Source organism: Rhinolophus hipposideros (assembly GCF_964194185.1).
Source record: "Rhinolophus hipposideros genome assembly, chromosome: 9".
Taxonomy (NCBI): domain Eukaryota; kingdom Metazoa; phylum Chordata; class Mammalia; order Chiroptera; family Rhinolophidae; genus Rhinolophus; species Rhinolophus hipposideros.
Window position 1 is genome coordinate 13703799 of NC_138055.1, and position 26807 is coordinate 13730605.

Below are 26807 nucleotides of genomic sequence, written 5' to 3' on the forward strand. Positions count from 1 at the left end.
ATCTTAGTAAAGTCGCACCCCCAAAAATGAAATATTTGGTGCAGGTCCTCTGCTTGTCTGTCAGTGTGAGGTGCTATCTCTAAGAGAAGCAAACACATAAAACTTTTGCAGGGAAACCCTGAACTGTACGAATATTTTGTGTGTGTGTGATTTATAAGTACCTTTAAGGAAAATAACAATCATTAGCAGCTTTATTTAGGAGCACTTTCTTTTCTTTAGGTACAATTTCAAAGTGAACACTAGAATATTCAATCAAAAGATAAAAATTGGCAAAGTTTTCTTAAGGCTTTTAATAAAATGTCACCCTGAAGACAACTGTAAGAAACAACACAACACTATCTTATCCATGTGAAAAGGCTTAGTAAAATCTACATCTGAAATACCATTCAGATCAATACCACTGAGGTAATTCAGATCACTTACCTCAAAAAAGACAAAGCTGGAGAAGATTCAGAAGAGGGCAATTGAAATGACTTTGGGGACCTGCAAGACGTAGTGGATAGGGCAATAGACGGGTACGGAAGGGGATATATATGATAAGAGGATGAAAACATTAAGGGCATGGGTAGGATGAATAGTCCAGGATAGAGTTGTCCATTAAATTTTTTCAAATACTTGAACTACAGGGTACTTCCCTTGACACTGAAAATATAGGAAAGTCCTCCTTTCAAAGAATATAACCATCTGGTAAAATCTGTGCCAAAGGAAACACGGATTCATAATGCAAGTAGATTAAATAAAGTTTACACTTTCAACCACTGTCTACTTTAAAACCTATTGGTAACTGTGGTTTCTTTGCTAATAATTCTCAGTGGGTACTCAGCAGAATCATTAAAATTTAATGAGGGATCACGGTAGTAACATTTGAAAGCCCTCTGAATAAATCTGATATGCTCCCTCTTGCCTTCAGTAGCTCTGCAAGATGGAGTGGTTTAGATAACCTAATGAATTCTTGATGGATTATTAGGGAAGGTGAATATCCAGTGTATCCAGGTGTTCTTAATACTCACGGAGGTAATGACACCGTCAGACACAGAGTCACTGAGGCCGAGAGATCACAGACCTGAACCCACATGTATGCTCTCATTTTAAGTGCTTTTGATAAGGTTTGTTTTTAAGAAATAAGGATGTTTAGTGGTTCAGAATAGAAATAGTCACCGAAAATTGTGAAAATCGAAATTGAGATGATATGAATAAATGGCTTAAATAAAAATCCTTAAAGGCAAAATAACAACAATAAAAAAAGACACAAAGTGTAACTTGCCACCTACAATGACTAAAGATTAAAATAGTTTAAGAGTGCAGTTTATAGGAGTCCAAAAATAGGTTAAAAAGTAGTAAACAGAACACGAAATAACCCGCTTTCTTATGCGGAATATCCTCCTGGAAGCCAGCTAACAGTAAAAATCTCTAGCACTTCTATGAAAATACCGGTTAGTGCTCACTCACTGGAATAAACATGTGCCAACTCTGACAGGTTACAAAGACGATTTAAGACACACCTTGCCTTCAAAGAAGATAAGGATGTAGCCAATAGTTTAAAAATCAAATGAACTTTTGTTAATAGGATAAAATACTTAAAAATGGAGATTGGGGAGAGGAGAGAAATGAACTACAAAATCCTCACAGTGAGAAGTATTTTCTTTGTAAAGTTCTGATTGACATTCCATATTTTCCACCCTTGGTTGGGAATCTACATATGCGAGAAGGGCCGACTTAAGTTATATACTGATTTTCTACTGATTTTCGACTATACTGGTGGTCGGCACTCTTAAACTGACCCCCACCCCACGTTGTTCAAGGATCAACTACATTTGGTGGAGTGTTTCTAACTATTTCTTAGTCTATTTCCAAACACCATATACCATCCTGTTTGATATTGAGAAAGCAGGAAAAGGAAAATTGGATGTTAAGGTGACTCAACTTGTTAAGGTGAACTGCTAAGGCAAAGAACAGATATTCTCGGTGGTCCTCAAAAGAAAGAAAAACACACCCATATATGTGTTCTTTGTCATAGTAATTATTCATGCACTTAGGTGAAACTGCTGCAGAAATGAAACAAATCAGCATTCAGTCAAAAAGTTGTAAGAAACGTTTCACCTTTATTTTATGAAAATGCTAGAGAGCACTCTGAACGAGCAATGCAAGCACAGCAGCACACTGCAAAGTCAGAACTGCACTGGCAGTAATGGTATTACTGCTTACACAAGCAAGGGTTCTACGTTCTCTAACCATGAAAACAAAAAAGAGGTTTTGCTTTTTACCAGCAGAGCCATATTCTGCCCAGAGACCATTCCCCCTTCTGTTACACACAGAAAAGAATTTATAATCCTTTTCTTTCAAGTCAAATCCTGCAACTTTTAGAAATCCCACACTAGTAGCTTTCTCTAACTAGTCTCCCTATTTCCAGCCTCACGTCCCTCCGCACAACTAGTTGCCTGATGCATCTTTGTAAAGCAAAAATACGGTGTTACCACCTTCCTGGATAACACTTCTAACATCTCTCTTTAAGGCGGAAGCAAAAGTTCTAAAGCAGGGTGTAAAGCGTTCTTCATTTTCTGGCCTCTGCCTTCTTTTCCACACTCATCTCCCAATCACTCCTGCACACTGTGGCTCCCTCCCAACTTGAACCAGTTTCTTCTCCATACATACCAAGCCTGCCTTCCATCTCCGTCGTCTTCTGTGGACTGTCACTGACCTTCTCCACACTGCCTACCCAATCATTCCCTCTTCCAGGACCTGGCACACTCCTCCCTATGGTGCTTACCAGAGTGTACTGAAATGATTCCTTCAGATGGAGAAATGTATTTACCACGCTGAGTTCACAGCACACGTTTGCTCTTTCATTAAACACTTCTGGGGCACCTACTGTCTGTATGGTACTTTGTTAAACACTGGGGATCCAAAGATGAAGAAGACATGATCTCTGACTTAAAGAAATTCAATGTCTAGAATGAAAGTTCAATGAATAAAAGAGTCACAACACAGAAATTGTGAAAAGCATTAAAAACAGAGATAAGTAAAAAAACGGTACAAGGCAGAGGATGATTAACTCTGCCTCAGATGATGAGAGATGTCTTCACAGAGATAACGTTTAACCTGATCTTCAAGGATCAGTAAAGCTCACCAGGGTAACAAAGATGGGGAAAGGCATGCCATGCAAAAGGAACAGCATCTGCTAAGTCATGAGGATATGCCAAGGAATGGTGCAATATAATCGGGCAAGAATAACAACTTTAGAATGATTACGCAGAAAATGTAAGGTGGAAGTGGATTCAGAATACACAACGCAGATAGGTGTGGAGGGAAAATTTGGATTTTACCGTATAGGTGACAAGGAACCACTGAAAGTTATCTAAGGGGAAACGACAAGATTATATTTGTATGTTAGAACAATCCCTCTGTTAGTCATGTGGAAAACAGACTGAAGAAAACCTGATCAGCAAAGAGGAAAATGATGACTTTTAATAGTTCATTAAGAGATACATTGTCACCCCAATAAACTTTAATTAAAAAAAAAAAAAGATACAGAGGTTTGGGAATCTCCAGTAAACAGGCTGAAGCAGAAGCCAAGGGAGAGGGTAAGATTACTCAGGGAGCGATGTAAAGTAAGAATGGGGGCAGGAGGGGGCAGAAAAACACTCTAGGGAACTGTTGCAATGAAATGTGGACAAAGACAGGAGTTAGCAAATGACACTGACAATAACAACAAAAAAGACAGCAGTAGGTCAAAGGAAATGTAGGAGTGTGGTGGCACAGAAACAAAGCGAGTGGTCAATAGTGCCATGTCATATAGTGCCAACAGTGTGATGAGAGACGTAGTAAGATAAAGATGAAATCATATCCATTGCGTAATTTGTTAATTTGTGACCTGACTAGAAGCATTTTCAGTGGCATCTGGGGGTAGGGAAGGGTAGTGGAAAGCCTGACTGGCATCAATTGAAGCCTGAGTAGGTAGTAAAGAGACTGAAAAGAAAAATAGATTAATCTTTCAAGATGCTAAGGTATGAAGAACAGTGACACGAAGATGAATGTAGGTTGAGGAAAACAGAGGGAGAATTAAAAGACAAAAGAACATACGAGTAACAACTGATGGAACAAGGTCTATCATTAGGCTCCATTTAGAAAATACACAATTTGCAGAGCAGGTAATAAAAATTTAGTTTTTCAGGGCTCAACAAAACGAGCTAGTAGCATGAGCCCAAGTTCACGGTGGGCTACCATCACTGGAGATACAGTGCAGCCTGGCACAGGTGGAGATTTAAGACAATGGACGGTTCTCTCTCTGCCAAGTCGTCCATAAAATTTTGCCCTTTGTATCTCACCCCATTTCCATTTTCCTCCCTAATCTAGTTTCTGTTCCTAACCCAACCTGACTGCTGCTTGCTGTGTCTGTTCAGTGGTCTGACTTTTGAGCCTCGATCATGGTACCTTCACTTTCAAACAGCTTTGAACATCCTGAAGGGGAAAGTTCAGCCACTCTGATAAATTATTGGAAATTTATTTCATTTTGATAGTTTGCCTCCAAACCCAACCCAAACTCCAAAATCTGGTGATTGATAAGTTAGTTGAATGTGGACTATGAACTTTTATTTATTTATTTATTTTTTTGCCAGACGGTTTAAAATTAGATTTGGTTGTCAGCACTTAAAAAACTGGGGGGTTTTATGTAAAAATCCAGAGTCCTGGCTTCTCTTGAAAAATCTGGAAGATTTGGTCACACTGGCTGCATGTTCCTTCCTGGTAATAATCAGAGGGAGCTCAAGCGCAGCAATGTCCTCTTTCTAGTTCCCCCAGTCCCCTCGCTCCCCAGTCTAAATGCACGGTGTCCCCAACGATGAACTTAGTGTCAATTTTCATTTATCATCTTATGTCCAGTCCATTGGACTTACTTTTACTACCAGCCTGGTACCTGCAGGCATTTGACTTGGTAACCCTTGATAAGAAAGTAAATATGAAGGCAGAGACCTTGTTCATCATTTATACCTCTGAATTCCCAGGATCTAGCTCAAAAAGTATTGGTTAAATTCTTATTTCAGAAGAATACATTTACTAAACTTAAAATCAAATTGAAAGGGAAAGCATATGGAGCAAATTGGAAGGAAAATATATAAATTGTTAGAGGTCAAATGAAAAAGATAAAATTTCGCTAATATCAGTTGGCTTTGGGCTCAAAGTTAGGACTCTGAAACCTCAAATATGGGATCCTCGGGGGAACAAAGCTCAAATGAAAAATAATGAACAACCATTTATAAATGCATGCACTATATTTGCTATTATATTCATTACGTCATTAGTGAGGTGATTATTTTTAGATATGTAAGTTATGTATTTAGATATACAATCATAGAGGAAATAAATTTTATTTCCCCCTTTTAATAACTTTTGTAGCAGTACACAAGAAATGCATACTCCCTGTAGAAAAATTACAAAATACAGAGAACTGAGAAAAGTTAACAGTCATCCTACTACTTGGAGGTAACAATAGATAATGTTTTGATAAACCGTTTTTAATGAACAGACACATGTACGTGTGGTTTAGATGTACATGCACCTTAAAAAAACAGCTCATTTCTGATCGATTCAATTCAGCCAATATTGGTAGATTACTATATGCAAGGCACTATGCCATCACTTAATTCCAAGATGTTATATCAATCTTTTTTCAAAGTCATGAAAGAGTTGTTTAAAAGAGATGTTAACTAACTAGTCTAATAGTTGAAGATAATTATTATGAGAGGCAATATGAAAGAATGGAATGGTAAGACTCAAATTTGGGCTCCAGCCCTAAGTGACCACTTGACCTTGGGTAAGTTACTAAAAGGCTCTCAAATGCCAGATGCCTCCTTTATGACACTGAAATAATACAAATATTTACCTTAGAGGGTCCTTATGAGAATCAAACGGGATCACGGCATAGGATGTTGGGCACATGATACCCGAACACATGATAGCTGTGTTTATTATCATTGTTATGATATTGATCAAATTATGTTGCTAATATCCAGGAACTAAAGTGCTTAGATCAATCAATCAGAAATGAAGTTTAAGAATTCAATGGATACAACTCAATAACAAAAAATCGAATATAGTTGACCCGTGAACAACATGAGTTTGAACTGCGAGGATTCGTATATTTTTTTTCAATAAGTATGTATAGTACTATAAATACATTTTCTCTTGTGATTTTCTTAACATTTTTTCTCTAGCTTCTTTATTGTAAGAATACAGAATGTAATACATATATAAATACACAAAATATGTGTTAATCGACTGTGTTATTGGTAAGACTTCTGGATCAACAGCAGGTTACTAGTTAAGTTTTTGGGGAATCAAAAGTTATACACGGATTTTCAGCTGTGCAGGGGGTCGGCACCCCTAACCCCCAAGTTGTTCAAGGGTTAACTATAATTCGATTATAAGTGGGCAAAGGACCTGAATTGGCATTTTTCCAAAGAAGACATAGAAATGGCCAACAGTATATGGAAAGGTACTCAACATCACTAATCATCAGGCAAATGCAAATCAAAACCACAGTGAGAGATCATCTCACACCTGTTAGGATGGCTTTTATCAAAAAGACAAGAGATAATAAGTGTTGCCAAGGCTGTGGTGAAAAGGGAATCCCTGTACACCATGGGTGGGAAGGTAAATTGGTGCAGCCACTATGAAAGACAGTATGGAGGCTATTAAAAAAACTAAAAATAGAACTACCATATGATCTAGCAATCCTCCTTTCTAGATATATATCCAAAGGAAACGATATCAGTATCCCCAAGAGATATTTGCATTTCCATGTTCATTCCAGTATTTACAGTAGCCAAGATATGGAAACAATTAAGTGTCCATCGATGGATGAGTGAATAACGAAGATGTGGTATATATACATACATACATACATATATATATATGTATATGTATATATATATATATATATATGAAATGTAGTATTATTTCACCACGACAAAGAAGGAAATCCTGATATTTGCAACAACATGGCTAAAGCTAGAGAACATTACGCTACGTAAAAAGCCAGACAGAGAAAGATAAATTCGGTACGGTCTCACTTACATGTGGAATCTTAAAACAAAAACAAAAACTCATAGAAACAGGGAGTAGAAGGGGAAATGGTGGTTACCAGGGGGTCACCGGTAGGGGAAATGGGGAGATGCTGGACAAAGAGTACAAGCCTTCAGTTACAAGATGAATAAGTTCTGGGGATCTAATGTACAGCATGGTGATGATAGTTAACCTTTTCACTGCATTAATTGATTTCAAGTTTGTTCTCCAAAATGTGTCAAAAATCCACAGAAAATAATTGCAGTATTTATATTTTAAGTAAATACAGGTAAGGTGCTACATTTTATTAAAATAAATGATTACTTTAAAGTGTAAAAACTTCCTATTGCTATTCATTCTTGAAAAACACAAAAATATAGAAAAATGCACATCTGCTTTCCTAAACTTCCTTTCTGGGACACTGAGCTCGTGAGATAAAATCGAACGCTGTAGTTAGCAGCATGGAAATATCATTCGACTGTAGATGAATATTGCAGCGAAAATGTTAATAATACTGTATTATAAACTTGAAATGTACGAAGAGTAAATCATAAGCATTATCTACACACACGTAACTATGTGAGGTAGGGGATGTATTAACTTAACTGTGGTGATCATTTCAGCGTGCACATATATATCAAATAATGTACACTTTAAATATATACAATTTTCTTTGTCAATTATACCTCAATAAATCTGGGATTAAAAAAAAAGCCCAATAATTTAACTAACTTAAGATTTTGAGAGGAATGAAGTTTTTCACCTCCAAATTATCTATCTCACAAAACCGGGGTACTATAAAACAGTGGACTATAAAAACTGCTTAGATGGGACTTTTATATGCTTACACGGTACATTTATAAACTAGGAGACGAAGAAAGAAATAGGTAAGAATAGCCGAATACCTTCGTCAAAGTCCATTGTTCGGAGAACTTTGCAGAGCAAGTAACACATAAAATTTTAGGAAACATTTTAAATTGTTAGACGTATCTCAGAAGACAATCACTTTATATATACTTATAAAACAGTATTCATTACATTGTAGTGTAATTATTTTTTAATTTCTTTTTGCTTCTATCTTACTCTATCTCAAGGGCAACGGGTGTATCTTAAGCATTTCTGTACTTCTATCTAGTACATTCCACAGCTCACATTCAGTAACAATTTACTGACTAAAGAACTTAGTGAAGAAACCAAAGCTCCTATAGATTTAATTCCAAGAGGTATTAAAAGAGGAACTAACTTAGGCCTTTGTTTGGGTATCAAAATTGCAGAACCTGAATGACTTAAGCAGATTTTTCATAATGGCCCCAGGTCCCGACTCATTGGAATTAAAAAGTCTGGGTTAAGGATACAGAAGGCAGAGTTTAAATGTGAGTGTTTGGTTGTGTATCTGTGTGCATGTCTCAACGACTTTAGAAGCATATAGAAAATGTTTTTAAGTTATTAATTTTAATATCTCCTCAGGCCTCCAATAGAACCAATAGAGAATAATAAGCTCTGAAAAGAGTGGAATGAGATGGCCACTCCTATTAGAAAGATTTCTCAAACTCCCTCAGAAAAATAAAGATGTAGAGGGCAAAGAGAGTTTAGCCTACCTCTCTCTTTGCAAAGGACAAAAAGGAATTCAGCAGCAATTTGCTTGACTCCAAGGTCAACATGTGTCATGAGGCGCACCAGCTTATTTCTCACAGTTGAGCCAACTTCAGGTCGATTTGTCACATCCCTCAAAGGTGGTAAAACCTAATGGTACAAATGCAAAAACTGTCATCAGTTATGAGTACTAGAGCAAGCGAGGATGACACCATGAAACTGGTTAGTCTACTGAGCTCAGTTTTGTAAAAGAGTGGAAAAAACACTTACAATATAAATAGGTTTGCTTCCAATTAAAATAAAACTCAACAACAGCAACAAAAAACAAACCTCAAATAATTTCACACCTGTAATGAAATTTTATTTGAAGAAAAACATCTCTTCACTGTACCACCATGATATACTCAAATCCTTTTCTGAGCTTTTACTCATCTCAGTACCTAGAATGCCTCTGCTTTCCTCTAACAAAATTGATTTTAAAGTCTGGGTGTTTCTCTTTCTTCCATGGAGACTTCCTTAATATCCTGACTCATACTGATTTTTCCGTTCTTTTAATTCCTGCAGCATTTTCTATTTACTAAAAAAATCTGTACTTACGTTTTCTAGTTTTATTTTATTACAGAGAATGGCTATTAATTATTGAGTACTTCCTGTGTGCTAGTTGCTGGAACAGATGATATACACATATTCTCTAGAATCAGTCCTCACAGTAACCGTGCAAAGGATGTAGTAACATCCCTCATTCCTACTTTACGGATTGAGCCTCAGAAGTCTTATTACACAACATATGTGGTTTGTCTGTCTGTTTGCTCACCCACCATCCATCCATCCGTCCATCAGTCCATCCATCCATCCATCCATCATCCCCTTTTCTTCTCATTTGCCTCTTATCTCCCTGGTTGCTTTATCTCAGTCTCTTCTGCCAGTTCTCTTCTCTCGTCTTGGGTTGAGTCTTGGGCAGTATTTCCTCCTATTTTCGTTCACTCTATTGGTGATCTCATGCAGTTTTAGGGCTTTATACGGTCTCTATATGCTGATAGCTCCCTAAATTATACCTCCATCTTGATTTCTTCTCTGACCTTTAGACTTTTATAGGCTTCTCAACTTTAGCATGTCCTAAACAGAACTCTTGATGCTCTCAGCAAGCTGTTCCTTATATAGTTTTCCATCTCATTAAATGGCAAGGCCCTTCTTCCAACTATTTGGTACAAAAACCTTGGAAATACCCCTTGACTCCTCTCTTTCATACCGCATTATCTGGTCCATCAGCAAATTAGCTTGGTCCTACCTTTAAACTATATCCACAACCCAACCACTTCTTACTACTTTCTCTAGTACTACTAAAACCAAGCTACCAGTATTTCTCGCCTGGATTACTGCGCCACAGCCTCCTCAGTGGTCCCTGCTTCCATCCTGGTCCGTGTAGGATTCATTCATTCCAGCATGCCACGTAGAAAGTCTGATCAAGTCATTCCTCTTCTCAAAGTCTCCCAGTTCCCGTGGCTCCTCATCTCACTCATAGTAAAAGATGAGGTTCTTATAACTCCCTTAGGTTTCACATAATCCAGCTTCCTGCTCCTTTTCTGACTTCAATTCGACTATACGCTTTCCTTGCACTGCTACAGCCACACAGACCTCCACGGAACTCCTTAAATACACGAAGCATGTTCCTGCTTCAAGGTCTCCACACTTGCTGCTCCCTTTGCCCAGAAACTCTTTCTTTAGCAACTTGCATGGCTTAGTGCCTTACTTCCTTCAGGTCTGTTCAAATGTCACTTATAGAAAGACATTCCCTGACTACCCCCTGTAACTAACTCTTAGCATTCTCCTTTTCACCACCCCAGCCCTTTAATCTTCCTCATAGCGTTTGTCACCACCTGACACAGTACGTATAATTTCTTTACTGTCTCCCTTCTTCCACAAGAGTCAGTGGGGCGTGGCAGCAGAGAGTTCTATTTTGTGTACTGTTCTGAGTGCCTGGCGTGTTACCGGTATTCAATATTTCCTGATTAAAGGAAGAATGAATTAATTCAGTAACTTTTTTTTAATTGGGGTGACAATTGTTAGTGAAATTACATAGATTTCAGGTGTACAATTCTGTATGACATCATCTATAAATCCCATTGTGTGTTCCCCACCCAGAGTCAGTTCTCCTTCCATCACCATATATTTGTTAATTCAGTAACTTTTAAAAAGTGCCTGTATAAGCTCGGCATTATGCTAGCAAATGAGGACAGACACAGAGTCAAATAATAACTTACTGTGCTAGACCCTTTATGTGTGCATTATTTGATTTAATCCGTTCAAGTTATTTTCTTCCTTCCCTGACTCTCTATATTGAGTGCCTACCATGTATCAGGAGGTACCAGAGACAATGGAGATATAAATGAATAAAAATGAAAACTAAATCTCAGAAAATCAAGGAATCTTACCCAAAGTGTTCACACAATCCATAGCTTAATATCTCTGGTAGGGCAGAAAGTAATTGCACAATAAATCCTTGTTATTTAATTCAGTCAACCGTATTGAGTTTACCTTCTATTTCTAGAAGAATGAGACACGTACCACGTGATTTTATGTACCTATAGTTCCAGGGTACAGAATCCATTGACAAAGGTTATCACTTAAAATTTGTTAGCTATGTTTCGGGTTCCTTAAAACAAGTCTCTTTACAATGAAATTTTGTTGTTTTTATTGTGATGTATCACTCCCAGATAAACTGCACAGGTATGGACCCTTTCTATTACCCCCCAAATACTGCGCTCCAACAAATCTCTTTTCTTTGACAAGTCTCATCCATTGCCTCTTTTAAACCACAACATCCTCCTCTCTTCTATAAGCCTCTCCAGACTAACCCAACCTGGTCAGTCATTTCTACTATCTGTTCTCTTTCTACCTGCCCAAATACAGACTGCTCAAGACAAATTTCCTTTGGGTATGCACGTGTAGGATTTAATCAGGTATTAATTATAAAGCATAATAATGAAGTAGCCATGGTTTCATTTATACTATTACCAAAGTGAATCATCTGTGACTTGAAGTTCTGCCTTTCTCAACCATCACTCCTCAGAAGGAAGGCTGATTTCTGTGCTGTGTCCCGTAGTGCCACGTCTCATCTCCTTACCTACACTGAAGTGCTTCTCTGAGGACAAGGAGTGGGTCTCATCATCCATCGTATTGACATAATGTGTGACCCAAGGCCTTCATACAAAGCTATTCAACAAAGAGGTGTTTTTTGTTTTTTTTGGATGTCTTGGTTAGAGATAGCAAGATCTAAACAGTGTAGTTGAACCTGGATCTCCTATATGAAAAAGCTAATTTGTATAAAACTTGAAGTATTTTCATTTATTATTCTTCACCAAGTCATGGCAGAATGTCTTAAAATAGTCAAACTTGGAAATGACTTTAATTCATTAACTAGTTTATTTTGCTTAAATGATTATTTATGTGTACATGATACCGCTCTCTTCCTCCCATAGGCTGTAAATTCCTCAACAATAGAGTCAGGCCCTTCTTTCTAATCTCTCCTTACCTGCAATATCTATGAATGAGTTCTACACATAGTAAAGTGCTTACAAAACCTTGACCCCAGAGGGGAAAAATTAATCTGGTTTGTTTATTAGGGGAAATTCTATATGGCAATAAATGAACAATGGGGCAAATGGTGGTACCATGTACTGAAATGTGGAAAGAAAGGGGGAAGAAACAGGGTGAGGGGGATGGGAAACCAAGAGATTTGCTTGGAATATGGTAAACTTAAGATACTTACTATATATCCAAGGGGAGGAGATGAGTAGGCAGTTTGTTTTGTAAGGCTGGAGCTTAGGGAACAGGTCAGGGCTAGAGATAGAAATTTGGGACTCATCAGTATATGGATGATTGGCAAAACCATGACTGCTGAATGAGATCAAAGATGAGTAAAAGGAAAAGACAGGATGAGTATAGAAAACTCTTCTGAGGAACACTGCATAAACAAAAGCCGAGAAATGGGGAGGCAGCTTGAGAACTGGGGTTAAGGGGAAGGTTTTTTTGCTTTTATAATGGAAGATCTGTTAGGGTGTGGACAGAAATGATCCAATACATTTTAAAAATGACTAATTTAAGAAGAAAGGGAGGAAATAAATGTAGGAGCAAAGTTCTTGAGAAGGTGAGAGGGAAGGGGATCCAGGAGCAAAGTTCTTGAGAAGGTGAGAGGGAAGGGGATCCAGGGGCAAAGTTCTTGAGAAGGTGAGAGAGAAAGGGATCCAGGACCACTGGAGAGGCTGGCCACAGAAGGAAGCAGAGGCAATTCATCCACTGTGATAGAGGCGAGACAAAAGACACACTGATATAGATGCAGATATGTCGGGAAGATGATTTCTTCCCATGACCTCTACCATCCTACTCCAAACCTCCATCACCAGCTCTCTTTGGGCTGCTCTCTTCACATCTCCTCACACTCTAGTCTATCCTACAGATAGGAGCTAGAGTATCTTTAAATATAAATGAGGTATTTAAAGATTGCTCCCTTATTCAAAATGGTCCAATGCTTTCCCATTTCACTTAAAAGAGAATCAGAAGTCTTATACAATCTTAAGTCATTTAGTTCTTGCCTACCACTTTTACCTCATTTACCACTCTCCCCCTTTGTATATCATTACCTAAACTTGTTTTTCCTTAAGCATTCCAAAGCATCCTCTCATCTCAGGGATTTGGAACTTGTTCTCTCTGGTACATTCTTCTTCCAGAATATTCTCAGAGATCTTTTCTTACTTGTCCAAGCTTGTGCTCAAATGTTGTTTTCTCAGAAAGGCCGTCCCTCCTTATTCCCCTAAGTCTCCCCTTCCCCTGCTGTACCTATCTTCAGAACACTTATGACTACTTACCATTATATCATATATTTATGTTTACTTTTTGTCCCCCCACTTGAAGGTAAACTCCATAAGGCAAAAACTTCATTTGTATTTCAATGCTTGAAACAATGCTTAGAACATAGCATACATTTTTCAATAAATATTTGTTGACTAAATGAATGAATGACTCAAAAAATAAAAGGACCAATTATTTCCAGATCAGAAAGATGTCAAATATTAAAACTAAATTTTCTGAGTTTCTGACTTTCTGAAAGAAAACCGTTATGAAAGAATTCAACTCAGTAATTCTATGTTAAAAAAAGAAAAAAAACACATAGAAGATTAATTTTAAGATGTAATACGCATTAAGTAGTTACCTGATCTTTGAGAAATTTTCTGATGTTTCGATGGGCTCGGGAACATTCTGTTAATAAGCTGAGAACTGGAGTTAGACCCTCTCTATAGCTGCTTCCCTATAAAGAAAACCATACATGCTACATTAGTTTAGTTTCTAACAGTACTACTTTTCTCCATATAACTGAGAATACTAATATTCTTTTTTGAGGGGGAAACATTTTATGTTACCAAAGCTTTACAAACTATTTAAAAAATTATTTTCCTAACAATATTTCCTTTTTATCAGTTATCTTCATGTTTACTGACGCTCATTTTTATCCTTCCTGGATTTTTCTACATTTTGCAGGGTCCTCACTGACTTAACCAATGGGCTTAAATGATGACCCACCCATACCACCTTGCTGCCTTTTAATATAGTTACCTGACAAAGCAAGTGACAGATGAGAGAAAATAAGCAGCTCATAACAAATGGAAAATTGATGATTTTTGGGGGGAAGGTGTCCTTTAGGAATTATGGAAAGTATTTGTCATCAAGTTTTTTGGGGGGAGAGGGGCAATAAGTTTTACTTCTAGGACTTACAAAATACCTACATGGAAAAGTCATTCATTTTTGTCCTTTGCTTTCAGGCATAGTCACAATTTTGGTGTTGCACCAACACAATTTTCAGCTTTAAGCAAATAAATTCATTTGGTTTTAGCAATTTATCATCTATCATATAGTAAAGTGCTTTTCAGAGTTCAAATAATTAGACAAGATGTCAACTATAAGAAAAAAATCTTAGATTTAAAGATCATGTCCTGTGATATCTGTATGTGGTACATCTATATTCTTTAGAAGCATCTTCCCAAGGCCTCCATTTTATCAGCCTTACCTTGTCTATTCTCTTCTCCATAAAACTGAGTAAAACATGAATGGCTTCCATATTCATACCATTGTATACCATGGTATTGTTTTTCAAAACTGTTTCTTTCTCAGCTGTTTTATCACTGGGCAGTTCATCTAGAGTCGTTGCCTCTTGGGCTGTTTCTTCGTGGGTTAATGGACAAATGAGAACATCCAAACAAGAGACCGGAACATTGCTTAAAAGGTTGACTGCATTACTGAAAAGCAATTTAAAAATACGATATTTAATTTGATTGAATAGTCCTTTAAAACGCAAACATAATAATAAGTTCAGAAGTGACTTTTAGGAGTCAATTAAAATTTTTCTTTTTCAGAATGAGCCTTTAATATTACTTGGCACTTACCGACTAAGAGACAGAAAATAAAGAGGGCTATTTCAAATACACACATGACAAATTAGAAAGAACAGATGTTAAATGGACACACACAATCACATGTCATTTCTGAAATGCTAAAATAGGAATTAGTGAGCTTTAACAGCGGCTCTTTAATTTTATTACAACACAATGCTAGCTTTACATTTCCTCCTTGGGGTTTTAAATCCTTTTGTGGAACCACTGGTGTTTTATTATTCTCTAGATTACAACATAAAGCATCTGAGATGCACTGTATCTAAGCAGCTTATCACAGAGGCAACAACAGTAAACACCCAATATCGTAGGATTAAATTTTGTTCTTTTTAGATTTATGTAGAAAATACAACTTTTGAGATCATCCCATTTTTTTGTACGCAATTTGCAGAAAATCGGTAATGGTGCTTTTTCTTGCTCTCTCATCACCAGGTTTCTTTAAAAGAAGTCAACAGAGCTCTTTTGAATCTCAATCCCCCAGGCCTTTTTCTGCTATGTATTAATGAATACACCAGCCTAGGATACACACCAGTAGGGGGAACCCAAACCTTGTGATTTTGGTATTCTCTAAAAATTGTACACGTTGCTCAGTGTGTAAGAGATTAAAATGACACTAACAATTTAAAAGTTAGACATGTTCTTAATTAACATATCTCCCTTCCTGCATTATTTCATATTTTTTCCTCTAGGAGGAGAGGTTGTGTTCTGTTAACTGGATCTTATAAACCTCTGCCTCAGAACTTCCTGGTAAACAACAATGGAAAGACAGGCATTACATTTCCTAGTGACAGAGAAGCAGATCTAAAAATAACCACATCCTGACTAAAAATAAACTCTTGCAAATGCAATTTGAAAGTCTAACCACTTGGAAACCAAATTCAGGGCTTAATCTATCTGATGCTGTCCTAATTTAGACCACAGTAGTTCCTTTTACTTCAGATTATAGTGACACCCTCAAAAATAAAACAAAATAAACAACAAAACAGAAATAAAATACAAATCTTTTTCTCTCCTCTACCCTGAAGTGTGGCTCCACTTCCCCCAAAATGAATTATTTCTTTTCCTTTTATATTATGGAAAAAATTTCGTTTAAGAAATCAAAATTTAAAACCTAGACGATCCAGAACAATGAGTGGTAACTTCACGGGTACCAAAAAAAAAAAAATCTGAACCAAGAACAAAAATAATTTAAAAAATCCTATGAATGATTCCTGGTAAAATACAAGATATTTGGTTGTCCCCAGTAAAAAACTACAACTGCTGCTATTACTATTACCACTACTGTTGAAGTCCCTAATTTTGGTTATTTGTAAATAATCACAACTGGTTGAAATAAAATACTTTCCCCACAAACTTTCTTTTAAAACATTTTGCAAACATCTACAGTTCTTTGTCTCTATAGTTAAAAATGTTTTGCTTCTGACTTACACGTTTGGAAACTGTTATTAAACACCACAGATTCACTGGGGTTAAAAAACAAAAGAACTCTACCTTAGCATTGCTTTCTACAACGGCATAAGCCATTCTGAAACATCAGGATTTTTTTTCTTTATAAACACAGAGGGCAATAGGCTCTGAAGTCCATCGATAACATAATTATTCTCTGACTCTACCATAGAAACCCATATTGAAAAGTTTAAGACGATGCATTTCATTACAAAGGAATGTTTCCCTTTAAATTCCTTTAAAATAAGCAGTTTCCAGGAATTTGGTAAATTTAAGAAACCAAATGTAGAGTGTGAGTCAACAAATATTTGGATGTTTTAGGCTTTTCAAGAAAAGTTCCCATTTTCTCATTTCTTATTAAACAACTGAGTTCCCAAACAACTACAAAATTAATTTTCTGGCTCACTGTGTTTGAGCTATTCTTTTTAAGTAAGGAAGGCCAGCTTTTTGAGCTCTGTCACTTCTCTGACAGTTTTATTTGTGGTAGAAGAGTGTATGAAATTCTCCAGCTACCAGGAAGTCAGCGACTGTGCACAGATCCACACAATGGTGTTTGCATTCCTGCTCCAGGGGGTAGAAATACTGTGTATATTACTCTCCCCTTTTCAGCTTCCTAGAGATCATTAATCACTGGGACATGACATCCTCCCACTCATGCTCCCAGCCCCCTCCTGATATGCAGATTTAAAAGCAAGGCCTACTTAGAGCTCCTTAAAGCCCTGATTAAAGCCTTGTTAGTTGTGGGAGAAGAAGGCAATCTAAAATCCAGTCCTGTATCAATCACCGGACTAAACAAAATTTAATACTAAATGACACGGAGAAGAATGATGCCTGTACATGTACAGCTGTTAGCAAATCTTCCTGGTCCAATGTATCTTCTTTACATTCCAGGCTCCTTTTTCATGGCTGGAAAATCTACTTAAATGAACCTTAAGACCTCCCAAAGACTTGCAGATGTAAATACCTAAGTTTACTTTAATCTAAATCAAGTCAGGAATTATTTATTAATTACCTGTGCTGGGCATTGCTTTAGGCAGGTATTATGAAGAAAATAGAGACAAATCCCTGCCCATATGGAGCTTATTTTCCAGCAAACAGAGAACAGTCAATGAAAAGTAAACAAAATAAATACCAAATTTTGCCGTGTATAATGTGCACTTTTTTGCCCAAATTTGTGAGGGAAAAATAAGAATGCGCATTATACATGGGTAACACTAATTCTGTAGCCATATAAATTTTTTAATTCTTTTATTTATGCTTATGAGTTAAAACTGTAACTCTAGAAATCAGTAACAATATCCGTATGCAAAATAATACCAAATACAATAATCGGTTTTGTTGAATTTATGACAAACTTGTAAGGACGAAGAGTTCTTGGCCTTCTATGGTGCGTAAATATTGTCAATTTGTTACCAGTACATAAAATTTCTTGTACCTTGTTATTTGTTCTTGTGTTTTGTAATTGTTACATAAAATTTATTGTATGTACCATAATATGTTAAAAAATAAATGCTAAAATTCCTTTATAATACAAAAAACAAGTACCTAAACATAAACAAATGAAAATTTGAATTAAAAAATTAAAATGAAAGATTTTTTCCCCCCCTGAAAGTTTGGGCTAAAAACGTGGGTGCAGGGGTGGCTGGTTAGCTCAGTTGGTTAGAGCATGGTGCTAAAAACACCAAGGTAGCGGTTCGATACCCACATGGACAACTGTGAGCTGTGCCCTCCTCCTTAAAAAATAAAATAAATAAATAAACCAAAGAAACCCCACAAAAACATGGGTGCACATTATATACAGGAGCGCATTATACACCGCAAAATACAGTGAGTTAATTGACTAGAAGGTGATAAGTGGTCTGAGGATAAAACTCAGGAAAGTAAGATAGGTTGTACGGGTTGTAATTTTGAACACGGTGGTTAGGGCTGACTTCCAGAGATGGTATTCTTTAAGCAAAGACTTAAAGGAAGTAGGGAGTGAGTAGTGCGCTGTCTGGGCAAAGAGCTTTCCAGGAAGAAGAGCAAGAACAAAGCCCCAGGACAGGAGCGAAGCATGTCTGAATGCAAAGAAGCTGGTGTGGTTGAACCACCATACACAGAAGGGTAGGATCGAGGTCAGATAGGTAAGAGTGGGTCAGACTGGTCTTGCAGGCATTGGTAACTAGATTTTATTCTGTGAAATGGGGAGCCGCAGCAGGATTTTGCACAGTGATATACTCTTAACTTAGGGTACAAGGGTCACTGTGGCTAATGTTGAGAACAGTTGGTAGGACATCAAAGATAAGGAGGGCCAGTTAGGGTGTTATTGTAATAATTCAGGTGAGAGAAGAAAGGGATAACAGTGAAGTGGTTAGATCTGGACTCATTTTGAAGGATTTCCTGACACACTAAGAATCCAAAGTTCTAGATTTAGCAAGTGGAAGGCTGGAGTTGCCATAAACTGAAATGGGAAACCCCACAGGAGAAGGAGCTTTTTAGGGGAAGAGTAAGAGTTTAATTTTGGATATGTTCAATTTAGGAAGTCCATTAGACTTCCAAGTGGAGATGTTAGTAGGAAGTTAGCTGTAAGAGTCAGAGTTCAGGAAGAGAAACCTGCAGTAGAGATATAAACGGAGTCATTAGCATGTAGATGGTATTTAAAGAGAGAAAATTGGATTAGATCTTAAGGGAATGAGTGTGGATGGAAAAACTCTGAGGGCTGAGCCTGGGGCACTCTATCATCCAGAGGCTAAGGAGTAGAGGAAGCAATTACAGCTAGTGAGGTAGGAGGGAAAAGAAGATAGTATGATATCCTGGAAAAAAGTAGGTAAGTAAGACTGGAGTCATCTGTGACAAATGATGTGGACAGATCAAGTAAGATGACAACTGAGAAATGTCCATTGGATTTAGCAACATGGAAATCACTACTGATGTTAATAATAGCCATTCTGATGGAGTTGTGGCACTAAAGTCTGAGTAGACTGGATTCCAGATAGTTGACACTTAGGGGACTTTTGTGCAAAGGGCAAGAGAAGATGGGAGCAGCAGCAGATAGGGAAGGGTCAGGAAAACTGGCGACATTTATGGATGGAAAGAGCCCTGAATGCTGCTCTCAGCAATGTGTACATTTCTAACCTACAGTGTCCTGATCACTGTTCGCTATTTCTGTATCTGTCCATGTTTTCTCCTGCCTAGAACATTCTCATTCTTTAAGACTGGCTCAAACCCCACTTCATCCTCCATAGAGATTTACTGTGCTCTGTGCTTGGTGCTCAGTATAGAAACATAAATAAAAAATGTTCCTCTTCCTAAGAGAAGGCAGCATACCATAATTTGTGGAGCTAGGGGCTGATTCTAGGTTGCCTATTAGCAAAAGTGTGCCTTGGGCAACTTACATGACCTCTGGGCCTCCGTGCCTGTCCTGGCTGGCTCCCACCAGCTTGATGTGAAGACTGAATGAAAAAAGGCATGAAAAGCACTCTGCTTGGCAGAGTAAATGGCACCTATTAAGTTGCTTTTGAACAGTAGACATACTGCACTGCGGGAAGGAACAGCCAAATCTGGAAGAAGGTGAGAACATGGCATCCATGGGGAACTGAAAACTGGTCTAAGCAAGGCCCTAAAGGAGGGGCATCAGGAGGCAGCACGACCAGAACGTGCGTGCGTGCGTGCGTGTGTGTGGTAGACTGGGGAGATTCTAACAAGGACAGCACTGATGCACATGTCACAGCCAGATGGGTTGCCGAGGACCTGGAACCAGAGTGGCGCTGGCCTTTGCACAAAGGAGTAGGTGCAAAAGCCAGGGAAGCAGATTTCCCAGATGAAACTGCAGATCATTAATAAATGCGCAGTGTCAAAAGAAATTTGCTTTTAACTGAAACGACAGAGGGGAGCCATGAGAGGATTCTAAGCAGAGATTTGCTTTTTGAAACAGAACTCTGCGTGCAGTGAAGAGGACGAAGCACGCTGTCCGTCAGGTTAGGTAAAACGTTCCCACAGGACCCAGCAGCCTGAACTTAGACGTGAAGGAGGAAGGTGGTCTGACCGACCTCGGGTTGGGTGCTTGAAGGCTGGCAGGACATGGCAATGAGGGAGTAGAGAGAGGCCGAAATGATGAACAACGCTTTCACAAAGAGAGTGAGGAACGTAAACCTCTAAGGGGGGGCTTATCAATAGGAGAAAAAGGGATCATCAGGGAACCAGAGGTCTGGATGAGGATGGAGAACAGGTACAGTAGGAAGAGGAAGCGTTCCCTCATGCCAGACCACAGTGAAGTTTGTCCTCTGAATTCTATTAGCAATTACTATTTGGATAATGAATGCTCTGGGACACTACTCAAAAACGATCTTGTGATATCTCTTCTATTCTTGTCTTGAATTGTTATTTAACTTTTCCTAATATTTATGTCTTGTCTCCCCATTTAGACTCTATGTTCCTCTAGGGTATGCACTGTGGAGTCCTTCAAACACCCCGCATGGTGCTCAGGACAGTTCAGAAAATATCTGTCCGCCTAGGTAACTGTTACTCCCCGTGAGAATCAGGTTAAACACCTGAGAACTTCACTGCTAACAAAACAAACCAACAAACAAAACAAAAATAAAACCCTCACTCCCTAATCTCTCCAGACAAGTAAGCTCTCCTTTTTCTGTGTGTCTACATAAGCTTGTTCATGTCTGACACAACACTCATCCAAACAACTACACTTACTTAGGAGTCTGTTTTACCCCCGAGGTGGGGAGCCCTGGAGAACAGAGAATGGACTACATTTATCTTTGTAGTCGCAGAGCTCAACATAGTGCCTAATACATAGCAAGTGTTCAGTTAATAAATATGAGCCAAAATGAAATCATCCAGTTTTCAAACATTTATTAAGTCTGTCATGTATACGCCATTATGCTTAGCTAACGCTAGGGTGCTAATCATTTTGCAATACATAAGGATATCAAATCAACACATCATATACCTCAAACTTACACAATGTCATGTGTCAATTATACCTCAATAAAGCTGGAAAAAAACATACTTTATGCTTAGCATCGTAATGAGGTGTCGCCAGGTACTAAATTGTCCCCTTCGATATGAGATAAAACGAGCTGGTCTAAACAAAGAAACAACAACAAAAAAGCCGGGAGGTAAGTACTTTTTAGACATACTGGCTCTTTTGGGTGAAAAAGGAAAAAAGCTTTGTAGATGCCAATGTGCTGAGTGAAAGAAATTAGACTGAGAAGCTAAAAGAAATGAAGTCAGGTCTGGCCCTCCCCTCTCCTCTTTCCTCCTCTTCTCTCCAGTGTACAGGCCATCCCATCTTCCCCTTTCTCTCCAAATAAAACAAAACCACAACCACATCCACGTGCAGCTGTTTTTGGCTAAGTGCTCCTGCAGAAGCCGACTGATTATGGACAAGAGGACTGAAGACACTTTCAGGCAGATAGCAGAGATGAACAAAATTAGGATGTCCTTTAATGGAGCAAAAAAAGTGGATCACAGCAACGATTTACTTGTTACCATAAGTATAGACAAAAAGAAATGAAATGTAACAGATTTTTTAAACTAAGATGATGACGGGTACAAAAAGGTTAAGTCAGCTGTCATTGTGAGCTAACTCATGTCATCTCTATGTCCACGTCCTCTTGATTTCTCTTGGAGGAAAAAAAAAGCACTGCCTTACAGAGACAACATATTAGAAAAAGCTGCTGCGAAGCCCGTATTTTACTCACTCGACTCCTAGAGAACCTTAATAGGCTCCTGACATTCATGTATCACAGAACATATCTCGCTTGAGAAAAACTTCAATGAACAGAAAAACAGATTTCTCTACACAATCACAGGATACACATAAAAATAAGTGCCTACACAAAATATCAAAATCCAGAGCAATTTTTAAAAAGAGATTTTGGAACTAAACATTGGATCTGAAGGCCAACATTCCTACTACGATAATAGTGATAGGAGGAGCAGTGTCGTGGTGGCGGCAGCAGCTTCCCCATTTGCTGACAGGGACGAAGTGCTTTATTAATTGGTCGTTTATTCATCAGTGTAACTTTTTGAGTTTGATAACAGTGCGTAACCATACACTATACTGTCCAGGTTTACCTATTTCATTACATTTTCCCTTAAAACAAATCAGTGTCAAAAAAAACCAATAAAACACCAAAAAACTCCTACAAAACCTTAGAAAATAATTTTAAAAACATGGAATGAGATGTTACTTTGAAACATTCTGATTTTTTTCCTTAAACTTATGTCACACACACACAAACTGTTTTCAGGATCACTACAAATGGGCAGAATTTAGTAGATGTTACAATTCTAGGAAGGTTCCTAAACAGCCCTCTGAGGGTGGTGCAGCTTTCTCTGTGTTTAAATGGATTAGCCTAGAGTCATTACTGCCCAGATGATATGAATCACTTTAATTCTGACTAAAGGGACTTGCAGGGCTATTCCCGATAAGCCGCCAAGCCAGCAACAGCCTCCATCTCCCAGGATGGCTCTTCTTATTTACAGTGTAGCTAACAGATATTTCATCAGAGCAGCTTTTAAGATAAAAGCAAATTTGAAGAAAAATATCTTTAAAAGTTATTTAAGAAGAATAAATATTTAAAGCAAGTATCAGAAAGGAAAATGAAGAAATCTGATTACATTTTTAAAAATCTGATTTTTAAAACCCCTATCCAGCTTTGCTCTATTTTGACATATACCAGGTGCTACGTTAAAATTCTAAATGCATTCTTCAGAGAAATCCTTAGCAGTGTTTTTGTGATTCTTCAGAGAAATCCTTAGTAGTGTTTTGTGTAATTGTGGAACAATTACTGTCAATACACTTTCTCCTCACATTTTTGTATGAATGTTCGTTAACTTGTGATATCTGATTTTTAAAAAAATCAATTTTATCCTGGGTTTGTAAACCTAGTTTCTTTTAGTTCTAGTATCTAGATTTCTAGTATCTCTGGATTATAAAAAAAATTACAGTAAGACAAAATACGCAATAAAATCTTTATAGAGGATATGAGTTATTGCAGTTAATCTGATTATTTGTTAAAGGCACAGACTCAAAATAAAAAGAAATTTTTGATCTGTAGCTGCATTAAAAAAAAATTGAACTTTTTAATTGTGAAAAAACAATCTTTTGAAGGCTTGCAAGTCAGAGTACATATAGATAACCTATATGTATGTGTGTAATCTGTATGTATAAGAACCTATCTGGCCGACCTGGTGGCTCAGGTGGTTGGAGCGAGGTGCTCCTAACGCCGAGGTTGCCAGTTTGATTCCCACATGGGCCAGCAAGCCGCGCCCTCTACAGCTAAGATTGTGAACAACAGCTCAGCTGCCATGAGCAGCCGGAGGTTGGCTAGAGAGCTGCCATAAGAGGCTGGTGGCCAGCATGGGTGGGCTGGCAGCCAGCATGAGTTGCTGTGGGCTGCTGTGTGCGGCCATTAAAGGCCGGTGGCCAGGGTGAGCGGCTGCCATACCGACGACTGACTGGGAGTGGGGTGGCGGGGGAAGCGCAAGGCTCATAATCCCAGCATGGGCCAGGGAGCTGTGTCCTACACAATTAGACTGGGAAACAACGGCTTGAACAGGACTGGGGCGGGGGGAGGAAGAGGCGGAAGAAGGGGAAAAAATAATAAAAATAAACATCAAGCTATCAATAAAGGGACTTAAAAAAAGATAACCTATCAACAAACTCATCACTACATCAAATAATAAATTGCCAATCATAACAAAAATAATATGGATTTGCTGGAAAAATAACAATTAAGGGTATGTTTCATTTTATACTCTGGCTGTGTTTCTATAGTTTTATTTAAGCCATATATTGGAAAAGAGAATATGTACTACAAATGCTCAAAAGGCAATTTTTACTATTAAGAATCGAATTTTAAATTTGTTTGTAAAGCAGAATTAATGCCAATTACTTTTTTGCAGATTTGAATTTATTTGAATGGTTTAAAATGCTATTTGTGCTCTTGTAAAGCATGATGAGTAGTTTTATCTTAAAGTCAGAAGTCTTGTTACTACAAATGTGATCTAGAATACAAAGTAAGAGAACTAAAAAACTGCATTAATGCTTATTCATTTGTTCTCAGAGAATAAATTTTAACAGCAGCCCATTAATAGCTCTAACAGGCACATCATAAAACATTTTTTATATTTACTATTTTTTATACATTAATACTTGAGACTGACCCGATTCTTATATATTTTTTATCTTAAAATTTAATATCGTTTAGGATATTTTTTTGGTAAATAGTCTTACAATGAAATTAGCGAGAGTGCTATTTTAAATGTAGTAATTTAAAAGCACCGTTCAAATCCACACTCTTCACTATTGGGACTATGTGATCGCGGAGAAATTGCTTGATCTTTCTAAGTCACAGTTTCATTATCTATTGAAAGGGGATAATAGTAGCATCTACTTCATAAGGCAGATACCATATAATTTCTACCTCATAATTTCTTTATAAAGAAATTAATCTTCATAAAGAACTTAACATAATGTCACATGCAGTATTCAGAAACTGTGTGCTATTAGTATAGTTATTCTGGATTTTCTTGTTGAATGCAACAAACGCCAAATTCTTTTCTCTTATGGGCCTCAATATAACGAAGTCAAAGGGGACAGAGTGAAAATTTCTCATCAGGGCACAGTAATGATTTCTGATCTACCAGTTACCCGATTTACTGTAACATGTTCACTTTCTTGTGCTTGTAACAATTAAAGTCAGATGCATAAAAACAACAAGAACTGATGACGTCCTTCACTGAGCTGTCAACACAGAAGTTACCTACCTGTGCAGCTCTTCCGTTTTGTCTTCGGTTGGACCTACGATTAGTAAACAATGGCGAAGCACAGCTGCCATGACGCGGAACTGATGAGAATCACTCTGTGGCAAACAAGAAAGAGGAGAGGACAATTGGGGATTGAATGCCTGAAGGAAGGAGTGTGGTGCCTTACTGCGTCCCTGGGAGTCATCTCATGGCCTATCTGCCCTCCCAAACAGTCCGTCTTCTACTGTACATGGTAGAGGTCCGCATATTCTAGGAAGAATTCCCAAGGCAATACTACGTGCATGGCCACTGTCTCATATGAACGGCTATAGCCACCTCCAGAAATGGCTGAAACCAGAAGTTGTTGATCTAACCACTCCCTTAGGGCACATCAGGTAAAGAGTGAAATGATCAGTACCCACGCATTTCCCACTTTTACTTTATCTTCAGATTCAGTTAAACTGGGGATCTTTGCCATTTCCAGAAAGTCTAGATTCTTTTGTTCCATAGCCTACTGTTCCAGTTGACTAGTCATTATAAAAGTTCATACAGATGGAATGCTATGAGGTATCTGAGGAGCGGGTGGTAGGTACATCCTTAACAAAACTGGCTCATCTTTTTAACTTTCAAACGCAATAGATTAAAATCTATAATCTATTGACTTCATTTTCATGAATCTTCTTAATCTCCTAGTTCCCTCAAATCTTGCTCCTAGTTTCCCCAGAGCTACCAGCAAGTGATGAAAAACAAATGATCTGAGTTTAATCTATTTTCCAATGTTCACTCACTGGTAGGGGTATTAAAGGCACAGAGAGTCAGAGGGGAAAAGGGAAACTGTAGGAAATATGCTAAGCTCTGAATAGTCACTTGCTTTACCTCCTTATTTTTAGTGAGATGTTGGGGCACTATAATGTCCTTAATCATCTACATCAAGCTCATCTCTCTCTTATTCCAGATTTTTAGTCATTAAGAAGACATAAAATTAGTGATAATTATGATAGAGATCCTGGATATGGTATACTTCAGGAAGGCTCTAATTACTTCAAAAGCTATTAAGATTTTTTTAAAAAAACTTCAGTATGTAAATATAATTGACTTCAAGTGTATACAAAGTCTGGCAATTAAGTCCGTGAACTCATCTAGAAAAAGTGCTACATACATCATTGCTGAATATCAATCACTACGGTCACCTTTGAAGTACTCCCCTTGGGAAGCTAAGCACTGATGCCAGTGCCTAGTCCACCCTTCAAAGCAATTTTGGAACTCTTTTTCTGGAATGGCCACCAGCTGTTGTCATATTACCCTTGATGTCCTGAATGTCATCAAAATGTCTTCCTTTCAATATTTCCTTTATCTTTGTGTAAGGAAAGAAGTCATTGGGGACCAGATCAGGTGAGGAGGGAGGGGGTTCCAATACAGTTATTTGTTTACTGGCTAAAAACTCCCTCACAGACAGTGCCGTGTGAGCTGGTGCATTGTCGTGATGCAAGAGCCATGAATTATTGGTGAAAAGTTCAG

At 37.8% G+C, this 26807-nt stretch overlaps 1 protein-coding gene across 10 annotated transcripts in view; it reads right to left on the reverse strand.

Annotated features, from left to right (window-relative positions):
- RIC8B (RIC8 guanine nucleotide exchange factor B) overlaps positions 1 to 26807 on the reverse strand; it is a 96853-nt gene that overhangs the window by 26806 nt on the left and 43240 nt on the right. For all 10 annotated transcript variants that reach the window (XR_013993946.1, XR_013993947.1, XR_013993948.1 and 7 more), the window contains 4 exons: positions 25311 to 25405; positions 14714 to 14942; positions 13862 to 13957; positions 8658 to 8802 (listed from right to left, as the gene is read on the reverse strand). Coding sequence is in view for 7 of the 10 variants with exons in the window: in XM_081058528.1 (XP_080914654.1) it covers positions 8658 to 8802; positions 13862 to 13957; positions 14714 to 14942; positions 25311 to 25405 (565 nt within the window). In the remaining 3 variants the exon portion in view is untranslated. The remainder of the gene's footprint in view (positions 1 to 8657; positions 8803 to 13861; positions 13958 to 14713; positions 14943 to 25310; positions 25406 to 26807) is intronic.